This window comes from Sciurus vulgaris (genome assembly GCF_902686455.1).
Source record: "Sciurus vulgaris genome assembly, chromosome: 5".
NCBI classification, from domain to species: Eukaryota; Metazoa; Chordata; class Mammalia; order Rodentia; family Sciuridae; genus Sciurus; species Sciurus vulgaris.
The window spans coordinates 100,100,746-100,117,373 of NC_136465.1; the positions used below are offsets into that span (position 1 = coordinate 100,100,746).

Sequence of the window (16,628 nt, forward strand, 5' to 3'; positions counted from 1 at the left end):
CTGTAACTAGTAAACTTTAATAACGTTCATGTATTTTAGGAGATTGGAGGATTCCCTGTTTTGTGTCTAGTGTGTTAGATGTACAGAGCCACTTGATGTACATCACTAGCTAAGGGTGTTTCATTCAATGTCAGGGCAGTATGGTATGGTGGTTTAACCTAACCGGCCCCATCGAAATATATGGGCACCAAAATTAGTAGGTAGTCTGATTCTGTATCTCTAAAAAATTTATTTGTTCAATTGCCAGAGATTGTTTAATTTTATTTTAATGCCTTTCAGGACATTCCTGAATTTTCCAGGAAGTTGGAACAACATTAAAGCAGAGTTTTATTCACCAGGTGTAATTCATTAATGTTCTCCACATTCACTCTAATTTTGTTTTGTTTTAGTTCTGAGCAAGACAAAGAAGAATGGATCAAGGTAAGCCTGATTTCTATTTTCATTTTTGTTTCCTGGTAACCTATGCATACACAAATTTGTACATGTCATTCTGTTATTTAAATATATGGTCATCAGAACAAGTTTATTGAATTTTAAAATGATTCCTATCATAAATATTTGTTTGATTAAGTGTATTCATTAATTCTCATGTGATACTTTAATGTGTGCTTTGAATTTCATTTATATTCTAGGCCCTTCAAGAGACCATTGATGCCTTTCATCAAAGGCATGAAACCTTCAGAAATGCAATTGCAAAGGATAATGACATTCACTCTGAGGTTTCTGTAAGTTGAATTAAGTTCTTAGTTTTAAACTCTTTTATCTCTTTAGAGTTGCAGAAGATCTATTTAATCATTTTATGATTTGACCTTTTCCCTTCACAATGCCAGAACTGGTATTCAGACAGAATCTCATTCCTTCTTAGATGGATACAGTAGTGAGTGCTTCTTGACACTGTTTAAACTTCTTTGAAACTTTGATTTCTTTTCTTGGGTCTTGAGTTTTAGAACATGGTTTATACGATATTGTTAAAATGCTTTTAACAAAATAAAAGGAGAATTACAATTTTTTCTATTAACATTACATCTCTCTCCTTTTCCTTCTCCTTCTCCTCCTCCTTTTTCTTTTTTTTTTTTTTTTTTAAGACTGCCGAACTAGGGAAAAGAGCCCCAAGATGGATCCGAGATAATGAAGTGACAATGTGTATGAAATGCAAGGAATCTTTCAATGCACTGACAAGAAGAAGGCACCATTGTCGAGCATGTGGACATGTAAGTGAGATTTCTGGTTTATTAAGGTTGCTAGTAACAGTGTGAGTGGTTAGATCACCATCTGGGAAAAGACCAAAAAATTGTTAAATCACTTAATAAACCTATTTTGGTGCCAGTTTTGTGCAAAGCACTGTGCTGAGCCCTGGAGGAAAAAAATGGTAAACAAAAATGATCCCTGGCTTCATAGAACTTACATTGTAATGGAGAAAAATAGACAAGGGTTTCAAATTACTGTCAACAGAATAAGAAAACGATCGAGAAGTTAAAAGAGAGGGTAGGAGTAATGGAGGAAGATTTGGAACCGATTTTATTTAGAAAAAAGACCTACCTGAGGGGTTGGTACTTCACTGATGCCTAAAGAGTGAGAAAGGGCTAATCCTAGAGAGAGAGGTCTAGGGGGAGCATTGCAGACAGTGAGTCCAAGCCAAAGGCCCTGCATTAGGAAGGAGCTTGCTCTAGTCCAAGATTGCCAAAAGCCAAAGGCAGGAGCATGATAAATAAGGGGCAGTGTGGCATGAGAGAGCTAAGGGAGAGAATTGACCAAAGGACTTGATGTCTGTGAGAAGACAAGAAGAGATGGAATTCACCCTTCAGGTGGAAGTTCTGGCTTTTGATGGGTAGAGAGGAACCTTATAACAGAAGAAGGAAAGATGGGTACAGATGTGGTGGGCTGCTATTGTTTATGGTTTGGTGATGGGAAATGGGAGAGTTTAGGTTCAATGTTATATTTTCATTGAAAGAGGCAGAGTCATACATTGAGAGTGAAGGAGGAAGGAAGGAGAATGGCACTGGCAATAGGGACCTGAGAAGTTCATTCAGTAGGTTAGTCATGTGAAGTTGATGTCACCAGGCATTGTGATACCCCAGTGAACTAAGATCCATTAGCTGTAAATTCCTGAGTGAATGGTGGTTGTGCAGATGATGAGACAATAGCTCAGTAGGGGAGGAGGGTAAAGGCAGGAATTTTGAAGGCAAGAAGAAAATCAAAGGATACAAACCCCAGCTTTCAGCCCTGGGGTTTTCAGAGGTGGCACAGGAGAGGTGAGAGTAAAAAGCAGCCTCTACTTGAGGATACATGAGTGAGGGCTCTGTGGAAGGGTTTTGAGGGATGGAAGGAAGATGGGGGACTTATATCATGTACAGAGCAGTATGTATGGGAAGAGGCTAGGGCACACTTGGAGAGAACAGGTCTTCTGGAAACTGAGGCATGATGGAGTTAATTCTTCACGTCTCTGAGACAAGAGTAGGCAACCAGACCTATTACCAGAGTCCCAGATGTTTCCTTTGATGGCATGGCAGCCTAAGGGACAGTAGCTCCCAGAGAATTAGTGAGGCAGCATACTTGAACTGAGGATCCCATTGATATATTGGTGGATACAAGCTGGCTTGATATTAAACACTGTTAAGATAGGAACTGGCAAGAACTGGGGCTAGAAAGGTAAAGACGAGGTCATCGGAAGTCCTTTGTGCCGTGCTATGATGCTTTGAAAGGGAGATGATTCTGAGTTGAGCAAAACAAGTAGTCAAGAATGTCAAATCATAATGACATTATGATTTGGTGAATAAATGGTAGTGTCATTAAGTGACATAAAATATATAGAAAAATGAAGCATGCTTGTAGAGGAGAGTAGTAATAATAATAAAAAGAGTAGCTACCAATTATGGTGTACTGGTGCCAAGAGATGGAACTACTGTGTGTGTATTCTTTTTTTTTTTTTTTAATAAACAAATAGGGTACAACTTGTTTCTCTGGTTGTACATGAAGTAGAGGCGTACCATTTGTGTAATCATACATTTACATAGGGTAATGATGTTTGATTCATTCTGTTATTTTTCCTTCCCCCCATGAATTATTTCTTATAATTTTTTCAACTCCTCTATGAGGAAGATTCTATTTTTCCTATTAAACAACTGAAAAAGTGAGTCTTAGAAAAGTTATACAATATGGTCTTTGTATTACATGACCTTCCCATTCTACCCTCCAGGTCTCTATCTCCATGCCTCTCTTTGTAGCGTATCTCTATTTTATTCATTTTTATTAGTTTGGACATTCTCCTTAATAGTAGCTAGTCTGCTATTTTTCTATTGTTTGCATTTTTAATTTCATTTGTTTTTTATTTCTGGGAGTTTTCTTCCTTCTAAATCTGCCTGTTCATTTCTATAGTTTTGTCATTTGCCACTCTATTTTTTTTAATCCCTTCTCATGTAACTTCAGGATTTCTGTCTAGTAATGCCAATATCTGAAGAAATTTTGAGTGGTCAAAGTCTGTTGGTTGTTTCTACTAATTCTTGTTCACAGCAGCTTATTTTCTGGAATAGTTTGCTATTCTGATTTTGAGCTCATGTTTGGTTGATACTTCATGATCTTCCCTTCAAAAGTATAAATGACCGAGTCTTGGTTTCACCTGTCCCCATCCTTTAGGCCCAAGAACTGTCTCCAAATATAAACTTTGAGTTTGCTGTTTATTAATTATTATACTTTTAGCTCACTGTTTTCCTTTTCTTTTGTTCATTCATTGGTTTGTCTTTAATATGAAGTAAAACCTAAAGTTACATTTGTTCTGTGTCTAGAAGCCAATTGTATTGTGGCAAAGGGATTCTTTATATCTAGCTATTCTGCCATATTGACAATCAAGAGTCAAAACTATGTTTAATCATGACTACATATTTCATTTTATGACTTTTACACACTCTGTGTGTTACATAAAATTATATAAAACTTACAAATTTTCTGGCATGTTTTGTGTTCCTTGGTTATTTATAAAAGTGTAAGTTACTTAATAATAATATGTTTAAGATACATGTTAATGATTATGTTATATAGAAAAGTAATGATGCTACATATGCACATAATTGGAGCACAGTTTGATCAGTCATTGAGCTGAGTTTTATTGGAAAGAGTGAGAAACAAAGCATGAAAGGAAGCTATGAAGAGGTAGCAGCAACTTGGGGGAAACCAAGCTGAAGATTAAATCCTTTCTGTTAAGAAGAATGAGTGAACTTAATAGAAGGCATTGCAGCAACATGATCTATTAGTTGTGTGTTTAATTGCAACAGTTTATGTTGTTAATCCTTTTGACTTATTCTCATTTTATTGCAGATTTATTCTTCCTCTTTTTCTAAGACTCAGTTTTTGACTTAGTGAGACAGTTTTGTAATCAAAATTAAATTAACAACAAACAAAGTAAAATGTTTTAGATATCTCATAAAGTTTACCAGAAATGATTTCTGACATTGACATGCTTGCCTTTGGTCAACAAACAATAATGTGTGCTGGTAGATTATCAAAATACTATATGATTTGAAAATAAACAAAACAGTTGATTTGAGTTAACAGATACAGATATGTCTAATTCTAAATCCCCCCAAAGAAATTTCACTATAAGGAAACAGTGGGATTGTTTTTAGCAGGGTGGGCACTGAACCCAGGGCTTTGTCCATGCTAAACACACAACCCCTGACCATTTTTATCATGAATTTTAAATGCTATGAATGTAGTCTAAAATTTTGACAAGGGCCTAGGAATGTGGCTCCATAAGATAAAGCCCTTACCTAGCATGTAGGCAGCCCTGGGTTTGATCTCCAGCACTGGAAATAAATTTTTTAACTATATTTCTTAGATATAGTTCACTCTCTATTGGGGGGAAAGTGTATTTCCATAATTAAAAAATGATTTTATTTATTTATTTATTTTTTTACCAGAGGCAGGGGAGGTATACCGGGAATTAAACTCAGGGTCACTCGACCACTGAGCCACATACCCAGCCCTCTTTTGTATTTTATTTAGAGACAAGATCTCACTGAGTTGCTTAGCATCTCACTTTTGCTGAGGCTGGCTTTGAACTCAGATCCTCCTACCTCAGCCACCTGAGCCACTGGGGTTATAGATGTGCCCCACTACACCCAACAAAAAAATGATTTCTTAAACTAGAAAAATTTTGAACAATTATCCTATAGTAATTAGAGTATCATTCACTAAAAGGAAATGTGCATTTATTGGCATTATAGTCATTCATTTACTGACATTCTGTAATGTTCATTGTATGCCTGGTAAACAATCTCTCCTGGAGTTCTATAGCCTAGTAAAAGAGACAAACAATTCCACAAGTATATAATTAAAGCAAGAATCAATAACTGGGATAGATTCAAACTAAAAAGCTTTCTCTCAGCAAAGGAAACTATCAGCAATGTGAAGAAAGAGCCTACAGAGTGGGAGAATATCTTTGCCAATCATACTTCAGATAGAGCACTAATCTCCAGAATCTATAAAGAACTGAAAAAACTCTACTCCAAGAATTCAAATAATCCAGTCGACAAATGGGCTAAGGAAATGAATAGACACTTCACAGAAGAAGATCTACAAGCAATCAACAAACATATGGAAAAATGTTCAACATCTTTAGTAATAAGAGAAATGCAAATCAAAACCACCCTAAGATTCCATCTCACCCCAATTAGAATGGCGATTATCAAGAATACGAGCAATAGGTGTTGGCGAGGATGTGGGGAGAAAGGTACACTCATACATTGCTGGTGGGGCTGCAAATTAGTGCAGCCACTCTGGAAAGCAGTGTGGAGATTCCTTAGAAAACTTGGAATGGACCCTCCATTTGACCCAGCTATCCCACTCCTTGGCCTATACCCAAAGGACTTAAAATCAGCATACTACAGAGATACAGCCACATCAATGTTCATAGCTGCTCAATTCACAATAGCCAGACTGTGGAACCAACCTAGATGCCCTTCAATTGATGAGTGGATAAAGAAACTGTGGTATATATATACAATGGAATATTACTCAGCCATAAAGAATGATAAAATTATGGCATTTGCAGGCAAATGGATGAAATTGGAGAATATCATGCTAAGTGAGATAAGCCAAAGGACGAATGATATCGCTAATAAGTGGAGGATGACACATAATGGGGGGGAGGGAAGGGTTAGTGTTAGGGTTAGAGTTAGGGTTAGGGAGGGGAGCAAGTATGGAGGAAGGAAGGACTGTATAGAGGGAAAAGAGGGGTGGGAGGAGTGGGGGGAAGGGAAAAAATAACAGAATGAATCAAACAACATTGTTCTATGTAAATTTATGATTACACAAATGGTATGCCTTTACGCCATGTACAAACAGAGGAACAACATGTATCCCATTTGTTTACAATAAAAAAAAAATTGTAATCAGTGCTATGAATAAAAAGTACAGGCAACTTAGTGGCACAGTGACAAGAGTCAGGTTCTATTCTGGAAGTTGGACTCTTCCTTGAGGAAGTGAAATTTGAGTCAACATCTGAAGGATTAGCAAAATTAACTCACTGAAGCAGAGATGAGAGAATAAGGGAGCTGTAAGAAACCAATGTCACTGTAGATTCAGAGCCAGGGGATGAACAGGACCAATTATACAAGATTTTACAGCCCATGCTTAACAATTTGTTCTTTAACAAAGAGCAAAGGAGAAACTGAGGGATTTTAAATAGACCAGGGATTTTATTTATTTATTTATTTATTATTTATTTATTTATTTTTTGGGTGCTGGGGATCGAACCCCAAGGCCTTGTGCTTACAAGGCAAGCACTCTACCGACTGAGCTATCTCCCCAGCCCAAGACGAGTGATTTTAAATAGACAAGGACTATGTTGGGCGAGCATATTTAAGAGAGCATCTGGCTGTTTAGAAAATAGCTTGGAGGTATAAAAGCAGAGGCCTGGAAGCCAGTAAGAATTCTGTGAAGACTAGTCAAGAAACTATAAAAGTAGTCCAAACTAGTATGCTTGGGTAATTATAAGGAAGATAAGATCAGCAGAACTTAATATGGTGAATTTATGCAATGAGGTAGGGAGGATGTTGGAAATGCTTCCTGTTTCCTACTTTCTGTGACTGGTTGGGTGACTGGGCCATTTCTTATGATAAAGGAGGATTATAAGAACAGGTTGAAGAGAGGTGGGGTCCAGTATGGAGAGAGCCAAAGGCAGGGAACATCTTGAGTTTAAGTCTGGGAGGATATTGATGAATTATTCAGAAGTATATAAATAAAGGTCTGGACCAAGCCTTCAGGGATCTCCTATTTTTAGAGGTCATCACAGAGTCCATCACTGCTTACAGCACCTTGATATATACTTCAAATGTTTATGTGGACATTTTTAACAAAAATCCTCCCTTTGTGTTTAACTTTTTCTCATTTATTATTACCTATAACTGATTATTGCTTAAACCTTCTTGTTCTCTAGAGATGATTATTCACTCATTATGCTTTTTTACAATTTAAGGTGGTTTGCTGGAAGTGTTCTGACTACAAAGCTCAACTTGAGTATGATGGTGGAAAATTGAGCAAAGTTTGTAAAGATTGTTATCAAATAATAAGTGGATTCACAGACAGTGAAGAAAAGAAAAGGAAAGGAATTTTAGAGGTATGAAATGTAAAATGTTGGATATCTTTTAGATTTTTATACCAGGAACACAGAATTCTCTTAAACATGAGGAATACAAGTAATAAACCTTGTTCCTCTTGGTATTTAACAATTGGAGTCACAATGAGCAAGATACTTTTTGCTGATTTTGGGGATCCTACTTGGTTGTACAGAAGGAGGGGCTGTGTTAAACCAACATGCACTTGAGAATGAAATGTACTGATTTTTGTCATAGTAGCTATAACCAAATATGTAGAGTATTAGTTGAAATGTCGTTTAATGTCCAAATTATAGAATCTTTTCTTTATAGGAAAGCTTTTCTTTCAATTTTGACATATTGGCTTTGAAAACCACTTCATGAAAATTTTCAAATTTAGATTAAAATACTACTGTTATATTACCTAACAACTCTTTCAACTTGTTGCATTAAAATAAATAGCCAGTTCATTGCAGTCATTTAATAGCAAGTGATAGTAATCTGATAACTGTATTACTGAAGTGTCTCAAGTGAATTTACATTTTAGAGTCAATTCACATCCCCGCATCTGGGAACTCCAATAGAGCTTGTATCTGAAACAGATTCACATTCAAAGATAATACAATATAACCCTTTATATAATAAGGCCTTTGTGATCAGGGAAGCCTGGAAATAGGATCAAAATTCTTGTATCAAAAAATCAGAGATTTGGTTTATTAAGCATTTTTAAAGAGCCAGGTGTGGTAGTGAACACCTATAATCATTGTGACTCAGGTGGCTGAGGCAGGTTCAAGACCAACCTCAGCAACTTAGCAAGGCCTGAAGGACTTAGCAACATAAAGCATAAAAAATAAAAATAAAATAAACATAAAAAATGAAACTTTTTTTAAAGGCTGGGATGTGGCTCAGTGGTTAAGCAACCCTGGGTTCAATCCTTGGTAACAAAAAAACTTTTTTCTAAAGCATAACTGATTAACTGCTTATTGAGCTTTTACAGGTAAATGTACAAAGGTCATTTCTGTTAACTGAAACAAGATCTTAAACTCCAAGGTCTCCATTTGAAGTTAAAATATAGTCCCATATGCTGAAAGTATAATTTTGAAGCCTACTGGGATATAGATGTTGTGTGGCAGACCAAGAGGGAGCTTTATTGGGCAAGAAGGATGGAAGATACTCTTCACTGACTCCCCAGGAACACAGCCTCAGCCCTAAAACTTAATAGCAACTGAAATGATGAAACTGGCACAGTATAATGAGTCAGATAATGGGTTTAATGAGTTTCAGGGTATCTCTATGAAATAAAAAAATCTCTAGCTAGTTTTCTAGAAAACCTTATACTCAGAGGAAAATCATTTACTTATTTGGTTAATTTGTTTAACTAAATACAGTGTGAAGTCCTTAAGAAGGAGATAAGCATGCATGCACATAATGCACATTTGGGACTAAACACTTTGTGCCAGCTAGAATGTTATGTACTGTAGAACAGTGGTCAACTTCTCTGTAAAAGGGTCAGAGAAAATATTTTATCCTTTGTAGAGCAAGAGGCCAGATCAAGAATATTAAACAGGTGTTTTTAAGGCAAAAAGAAATAAATTTCCACAAATTATATTGACAAAATTCAATGTATTTCATTCACTGTAATTTCAAGTTTATTCTTTTCACTGCTGAGACACTGTTAGGATTTAAAAATTCAAAAACAATATAAATTTCACATGTAGGTTTTTATAATATGGGTCTACAAATAAGAAAAATGTAATTCTCTGGGGGAAGATGACATTTCATTTAATTGGAGTCTAAAGGTAGTGTTCCTTATGATAAAGTTGATCATAAATGTGCTTCTGTGAACACTATTCTTACTTTGTAGGCCATACAAAAGCAGGTGGAGTTGACTTGCAGGCTGTCATTTGCCAACCAGTGCTTCTTAAATGATCTGTCATGAAGCATCAATTATATATCCAAACCACCACACATCAACAAAAATACAAAAGCATGCACTTGGGTATCATCACAAAGTCAAATTGTTATAAAAGTTTCTTAATGTTTACTTTTACTTTCTGTGCATCAGCTGGTAACAAAACAGTTTGCAAATCAGCACTTTGGGGGAGAAAATGTTATCTTCCCCTAAGAATTCCATTCTGATTAATAGGCCCACATTAAAAAAAACAAAACAAAACAAAAAAAAAAAAAAACTGCATTCTAAATATTTTTAATTTTGTCAATGAAAATTTGTGGAAGTTTATTTTTTTCATATAAGTATCTTGGTTTGGCTTCTTAGCCTGCAAAGATTGAAATATTTTCTCTCTGGGTCTTTGGCTAGAGTTTGTTTGGCCACTATACAAAGTAAGTCTCTGGTATACATTTAAGTCATGTATGCATGTGCTTATCTCTCACATCCATATATCCCACACTGAGTTTCAGAGATAGGAATAGCAGTGTAAAATAAAAATTTAGTTAAATGTTTTTATTTCCCTTTTCGCCAGTGATTGATATATTAAAAGCAAAGCAGAAAATTGTAAAATGGCTTTTCAAAAATTTCTTACAATGAAACATTTAAAATTACCTCAGGTACTAGGACAGTTGGTTGGTTTTTGCCTTTTTGTTGTTGCATTTGTGCATTGTTGGGAGTATTGTGGTTCAAAGTTTGTGGTATGGATTCAGACTGGGCTAAAATTCTATCACACAAATTCTGAAATGTGGGCTCTTGGGGAAGCTATTTAAAAATGCTGAGCTTCAGAGCTAATGAAAATACTAACTTTACAATGTTGATGTGAGGATTAAATGAAATGCATGTATCAAGCTGAGAAAACTGCCAAAAAAAAAAAAAAAAAGTAGTCAATACATGTTTATTTAAATTTGGTTTCTAGTAAGAGTTATAGTTGACCCAAGTAGTTTTCCATATTAGTGATAGAATTTCAAATGTAATTGCAAATTAATCTTTTTTGGACAATCCCAGAAGACATTTTGTGTGAATACATTATACTTCAAGTATTTTCCTTAAGTTGAATCACTTCTGTTTTATTGTATTTTATTCTTTCTACCCATCATAATTGCTCTAGATTGAATCTGCAGAAGTATCCGGAAACAGTGTGGTGTGCAGCTTTCTTCAGTACATGGAGAAAACAAAACCTTGGCAGAAAGCTTGGTGTGTGATCCCCAAGCAAGACCCTCTTGTGCTGTACATGTACGGTGCACCGCAGGTAGCTAAACCACATCTGCTTGAAGGCACAGATGCCCCAGGGGACAGAGGGAGGCACGTGGATAGTGAACTCAATCCTTCCATCCTCTTCCCTAGAACAAAAGGACTCAGGCTGTCATGGTGTCTCATTAAAACTGAAAAATAGGCTGTGCATCGTGGTGCACACCTGTACTCCCAGCAGCTTGGGGATCTGAGGCAGGAGGATCTTGAGTTCAAAGCCAGCCTCAGTAACTTAGCAAGGCCCTAAGCAATTCATTAAGACCCTATCTCTAAATAAAATACAATAATGGACTGGGCATGTGATGTGGCTCAGTGGTTGAGTGCCCCTGAGTTCAAACCCCAGTATCAAAAACAAAAAAAAGAAACAAAAAGAATGATTAAAGTTAAGCTTGTTGTTTAAGCTGATAAATTTTATAGTTGCTATTTTCTTTACCCTGTGAGTCATGTATCCCCTTTCTTTGCTCATTCCAATTCAGTGGGTTTGAGAAAAGGTGAATTGAGTTAGAAAAGAACGTGAGGAGAAAAGGAAGCAGAGGGAAAAGCAAAAGGGGAGAGCACACCTTTTTAATGGTAGGAAATATTAAGAAAAGTTGAGCTGGGTGTGGTAGTGTATGCCTATAATCCCAGTAACTTGGGAGCTGAGACTGGAGGATCACAAATTTGAGGCCTACCTCAGTAATTTAGCAAGGCCCTCAGCACCTTTAAAGAGACCCTCTCTCAAAATAAAAAAATAAAAAGGCATGGGGCTATAGCTCAGTGGTAAAGCACCCCTGGGTTATCCCTAGTACCACTGAGTAGAAAGCTGAATGAGCTCCTTCAGAGAAAAAGGGGGTATAGCATCAGTGAGTCCTAGCTGATTTTGGTGTCAGGTCTCGTTCATGCATTCACTCAGCCAACACCACTGGCCTCAGGTCCAGGCACTGGAACCACCCCCTCTGCCCATGGAGCACTCAGAGTGACTCTGGGCTGGGCAGGAGTAGGAAGGGAGGTTTTGCAGGAGCAAGGGCCACACACAACAAGCTAATACATCTCTCTCTCATGCAATGTTCTTTGCTTAGGATGTCAGAGCCCAAGCTACCATTCCACTCCTGGGCTACATCGTGGATGACATGCCAAGGAGTGCAGACCTGCCACACAGTTTCAAACTGACGCAGTCCAAGTCTGTGCACAGCTTTGCTGCAGACAGCGAAGAGCTGAAACAGAAGTGGCTGAAAATCATTCTTTTAGCTGTCACAGGTGAGACACCAGATGGTCCAAATGAGCACCTAACCACCTTGGACGATCATCATGAACCTAAGAAAAAATCAGAATGTTGAACTCCAGGATCAACTGCAGCTTGGGGTCTCAAGCAAGACGTGCAGCTCCAGACATTCCCAGCTCTCCTTCCTCCTCTCTTAGCACTTTACGTTGAAAAATATAGACTCATAAATGCCATCATTTGGGGACTCTTTTCCCGTTTGTGTACTCTTAGTAAAATTAACGTGCAGAGCCATTCTCCCAGTAAAGTTTTGAAATAATGTGAAAAATGGAGTTTTTATGAACTAGAATATGTGCTTTTGTCTTGAAGAAAATGGTGTCAGTTGATTGTATCACTAATGGGTTAGAATGGGCCACTTTCATTTAAAAGAAATCCTTAGATGTCTTCTCTTTCAAATGTAGAATCTGTAACAGTTCGAAAGATATACCTCCATGTTGCCAAAATAGATCCATGGTGGAAAATACAGGGACAGTTTAGGGTATTATATTAACTTATTTAGTTTATAAATCTCAAGCTACATAAATGATGTATGTCCTTTTAAAACAAAGGAACGAGGACAAATTGTTGGTGTTCAACCTTTTTGACTTAAAAGATAATACTTGTTTTTGTAGAAATACTCTTCAGAATATCTAAAGTATATAGCAATGATCTGTATATAGAATTAAATATAAATATATATACTATACATGCTTTTCGCTACAGCTTTAGGTTCACATTCATCTCTAATTTATTTTTAAAATAAAGGGCATGTTTTATCTTTGAATTGAGCAGTGTTCTAAACTTAAATGTTTTTGGTGATTTATGTTTAACCAATTGGTATCTAAGGGTGTTGATATTTTTATAAGAAAAAGCAGTATGTGGCATGGGGCAAATTAGTGAATTCCAACAGTATTTTTAGGGTTTTTTTTGTTTTTGTTTTTGTTATGTGCCTATTTAAACCAGTGCCTCTCTTAGAAGGTGCTATTAATACCTATTTAAATATAAGATGAGGGTTTAGTTAATGTTTTTGATTATTCTGAAATTAAAGTGCATTTTGGTCACTGGGATAGTCAAAGTCATACGGGTTAATTTGCCTTTTACAAAAATATAATTGTTGCAGTAATTAACATCAGTGTGTGCAAAAATCTTTACCAAAACTTGAACTGTACAAGACACCTGACCTTACAGAGGGACATGTGGAAACTGCATTTATTGTCATTGTTTCCTTTTTTCATATGACTGTTATGCATGGTTGGATAAGGACTATATCAGATGAACACTTAAGATAACCATGTGGGCCTATTTGTCAGATAAGAAACAAAATTCACATGATAGCCTATGTTTGGGGGCAAGGGTTGATCGATAGTAAAGGAAGTTTATGCACAACCACCTCACCAGAGAAGAATGAGGGTGTGGGGAGAACAATATTGAAAAAGCAATATCTTAATGGCAGGTTTTTAGGAAGTACAAATGATTAAAGAATGTGAGAATTTTTTTCCCTTTTATCCTCTGTGGAATTTTAATAGATTATAATTCCTTGTCATTGAAGGCTGCTCTTCATTTTATAGTACTTTTAATTAAAATCTCATATGAAGTTGCTTATTTAATCCTCTTCTCAGGTTCAATTTTTCATTTACTTTTACATTGTCATAACCCAAGCATTATCACTTTTTATATACCAGTCTGCTAGAAATTTATTATTCTTGGTCTTTAAGGACTGTACCTTAAATGTAGACAATGAGTAAATGTAGATTTACTCAGTTTGAAACTGTCATTTCTTTAGGCCCTTTTGCTTTAAGAAATATCTCAAGATTTTTTTTTTTTTCCCTCTACTACAAAGGAGCAAATGAACCAATTGTGGCTGGCATAATTAAGTCCCCTTCCTCCACGAAAGGAATACCAGCCATGGTCATTAATATTAAACCAAATACTTAGAGCCACAAAGAGATGATACCTTCTTATGCCCTATTAAATTAGGGCCAAACTAAAAGGAAATTTACATTGCCTCTCGTTTCTAGCTATCAGCTGTAGTGTGTGTATAAGAAGGAAAAAAAAAAAAAAAGGGTTTCAGGTGGTTATTGAGAAAATTAAACTATAGCTATAGATAATACTTTGATTTTCTTAATCTCCAGAAAAGAGAATAAAAGTATAGATGATTATCAGATAAAGATGACTTGTAAATGTGCATAGATCATTGGAGATATATATGCCAACTAGATGATTTATGAGTCAGATTATTTTTTAAAATTGAGAAGAAAGGCCAACTCCACTTTTTCTACTGTCAAGTCCTTTTGGAATAGAAGTGACATGAACATGTTCAGTGTTATCTAACTTGGGTTCTGAAAGAATATTCACAAAAAGTATTATTATCATGCTCTTAGCATCCATTATCTTTACTTTTTTAAATGAGAAATATCAGTACTAAAAGAGGATTTCTGGTTATCTAGTCACCCTCTTCACTTTTCACCCCACATTCTTCAGCCAAGCAGGAGGAGATGCAAGGTAGCAGCCTCACTCATTTGTCTCTTTAAAGAATCACATATTTACTTGGAGAAAGGTTAATACTCTTTGCTGCTCAACTAAAAGACCTCAAAGAGGTTGTTAAAGAGAATTGGTATAAAAAGTGTCTTTTCCTTTCTGAGATACCCACACAGTCATGACAAAATGAACCTAAAAAAAAAAAAAAAATCACTTTCCTATTAAAATCAACATACCATATGGGTTTTAATGGTGGTCATTGTCTAATTTGGTGCTTTCCAAAGTTATCTTTTTAAGTGCCCTTCCTCTAAATTTAAAAATACTTCTTTGATAAAACTACTATTCTTTAGAAAACATTCCAGTTTTTTAAAACTTAAATTTTGCTTTTTTTGAAAGTCTACCATTTGATGTATGAGACTTTGATCGAGGTTTTAAGTGGAGCTCAATAAAGAGAAGTGTCAGCCACTTTCATAATAATGGCATCTGTAACGCCATCTTATATGCAAGCAATAAACTCTCCAGGTATGGTTTTATACTGAAAGTTTAGTATGAAGGCCCCTAGACACAAGCATATGGAGGATAACTTCTTGTATAGTATAGTTCTAATTGCTGAGTATTGGGGAGGTAAATGGTGGGGGGGAGGGGTGGGCATCGTTCGTTGGATTCAAATGCTATCAAAATCATTTTTACTTTCTCAAAGAGTATGGAGAGTGAACTAAGTAAAAAGCACATACGTACTATTTTACCAAGCTATATTTTGTTTTCCATTAATTCAACATACAGGTTACCTTTACTGGGCAACCCACCCCAATTTTTTAAAATTACCCAACTTTTTATAGAAATTCATCTTGTAAATGCACCATGTGTATTTTTTTTTAAGAGCACTTGTTCTAGTTATAAATGTATAAAGAAATCTGTAAACTTCATGGTACTGCAGGGTTGTTAAAGATTCATTGATGCCTTCTAAAAACCTTTTCTCAAAAATACATTTGGAAGTTCACGGTTCTATTTTGCTTTTTCTTATCTCTATGGAGACAAGGTGGGTTCCCTCCCTTCAAATGTTAGATCTTGTTTGTTTGTATCCAAAGCCTTAAGTTATTCTTAAGTCTACTGTCTGTGATATATCTCTAATCGGATCTTCCTGCACTGCATGTATCCTGAGGAAGAGACACCAACAGGAGCAAATACATAAGTACATTTTAAGGAACAATTTTTTTTTTTTTTTGCAGGTGTCCTTGCTATAATGCTCTATTAAGTAGAGAATTAAAATTTCCTGCATCACATAATATTCATGTTAGTGGGTCTAAGATTAAGCACATAGTATTTATAAGCTAAAATTTGAAAGGCAAGAATATCAATGTTTTCATTCACAAATTTTGTAATCTACAAGAATGTATTAATGTAAGAACTGTGTGGCTAGCCAGTTCCTATTCTTAGGACTATATTGACATCTGTAGTGGATCATGTTATTTCTTCATTCTTACTCAGTTTTATTAGATTCAAGCTACTTTTTATTTTCATACTACTGTCTACTATAGTTTCTCTAGATTTAGAGAATATGATTAAGTAGAAAGACCACTGGGTCTACTTAAAAAATCCTTTTTGTGAATTTCTATTGTATGTACATATGTAAAACTTGTTTATTTTCAATTCTCTTTCCATAGGAAAGAAATTTTAATAGTTTGAGTATTTTAACAAGTTGTTTACATGGATTTTAAATATATAATTCATCCTTATACATGCCCCTGGATCATGTTTAGTCATGGGAAGATAACGTTGCTTTCTTTACAGTTACAGTAGAGACGAATAAGATTAGAAATTGAAGCAAAGAAGAATGAACACAGTTAGATAGTCTCCAGATCAGAGCAAAGTGTGTTAGGAGGAAAATACCTAAGCTAAAGAAGGGATATAGACCGCAAAATACAAATATATATACTTGCATGCTGATGTGATTGATTGCACCCAGGCTTTGCCCTTGGCCTCTAAATTATAGACTATGGTATCTTGTTGTTATTGGATTCCTTTAGGTTTTTAAAAAATAGTTTCATTCTCTTAGAACACTTTTCTGTACTTTTGCTAAGACAAAACACCCCTCTAAATTAATTCATAGTCTTTTACTTTATGGACT

General features: G+C 35.7%; 1 protein-coding gene across 4 annotated transcripts in view; it reads left to right on the forward strand.

Moving 5' to 3' along the window:
• Window positions 1-14,727, forward strand: part of FGD4 (FYVE, RhoGEF and PH domain containing 4) — a 197,989-nt gene extending 183,262 nt beyond the window's left edge. For all 4 annotated transcript variants that reach the window (XM_079139328.1, XM_079139329.1, XM_079139327.1 and 1 more), the window contains 6 exons: window positions 390-420; window positions 633-725; window positions 1,086-1,211; window positions 7,472-7,612; window positions 10,646-10,786; window positions 11,844-14,727. In XM_079139328.1, coding sequence (XP_078995454.1) covers window positions 390-420; window positions 633-725; window positions 1,086-1,211; window positions 7,472-7,612; window positions 10,646-10,786; window positions 11,844-12,101 — 790 coding nt within the window. In that variant the 3' untranslated portion in view covers window positions 12,102-14,727. The remainder of the gene's footprint in view (window positions 1-389; window positions 421-632; window positions 726-1,085; window positions 1,212-7,471; window positions 7,613-10,645; window positions 10,787-11,843) is intronic.
• The last annotated feature ends 1,901 nt before the right edge of the window (window positions 14,728-16,628 follow it).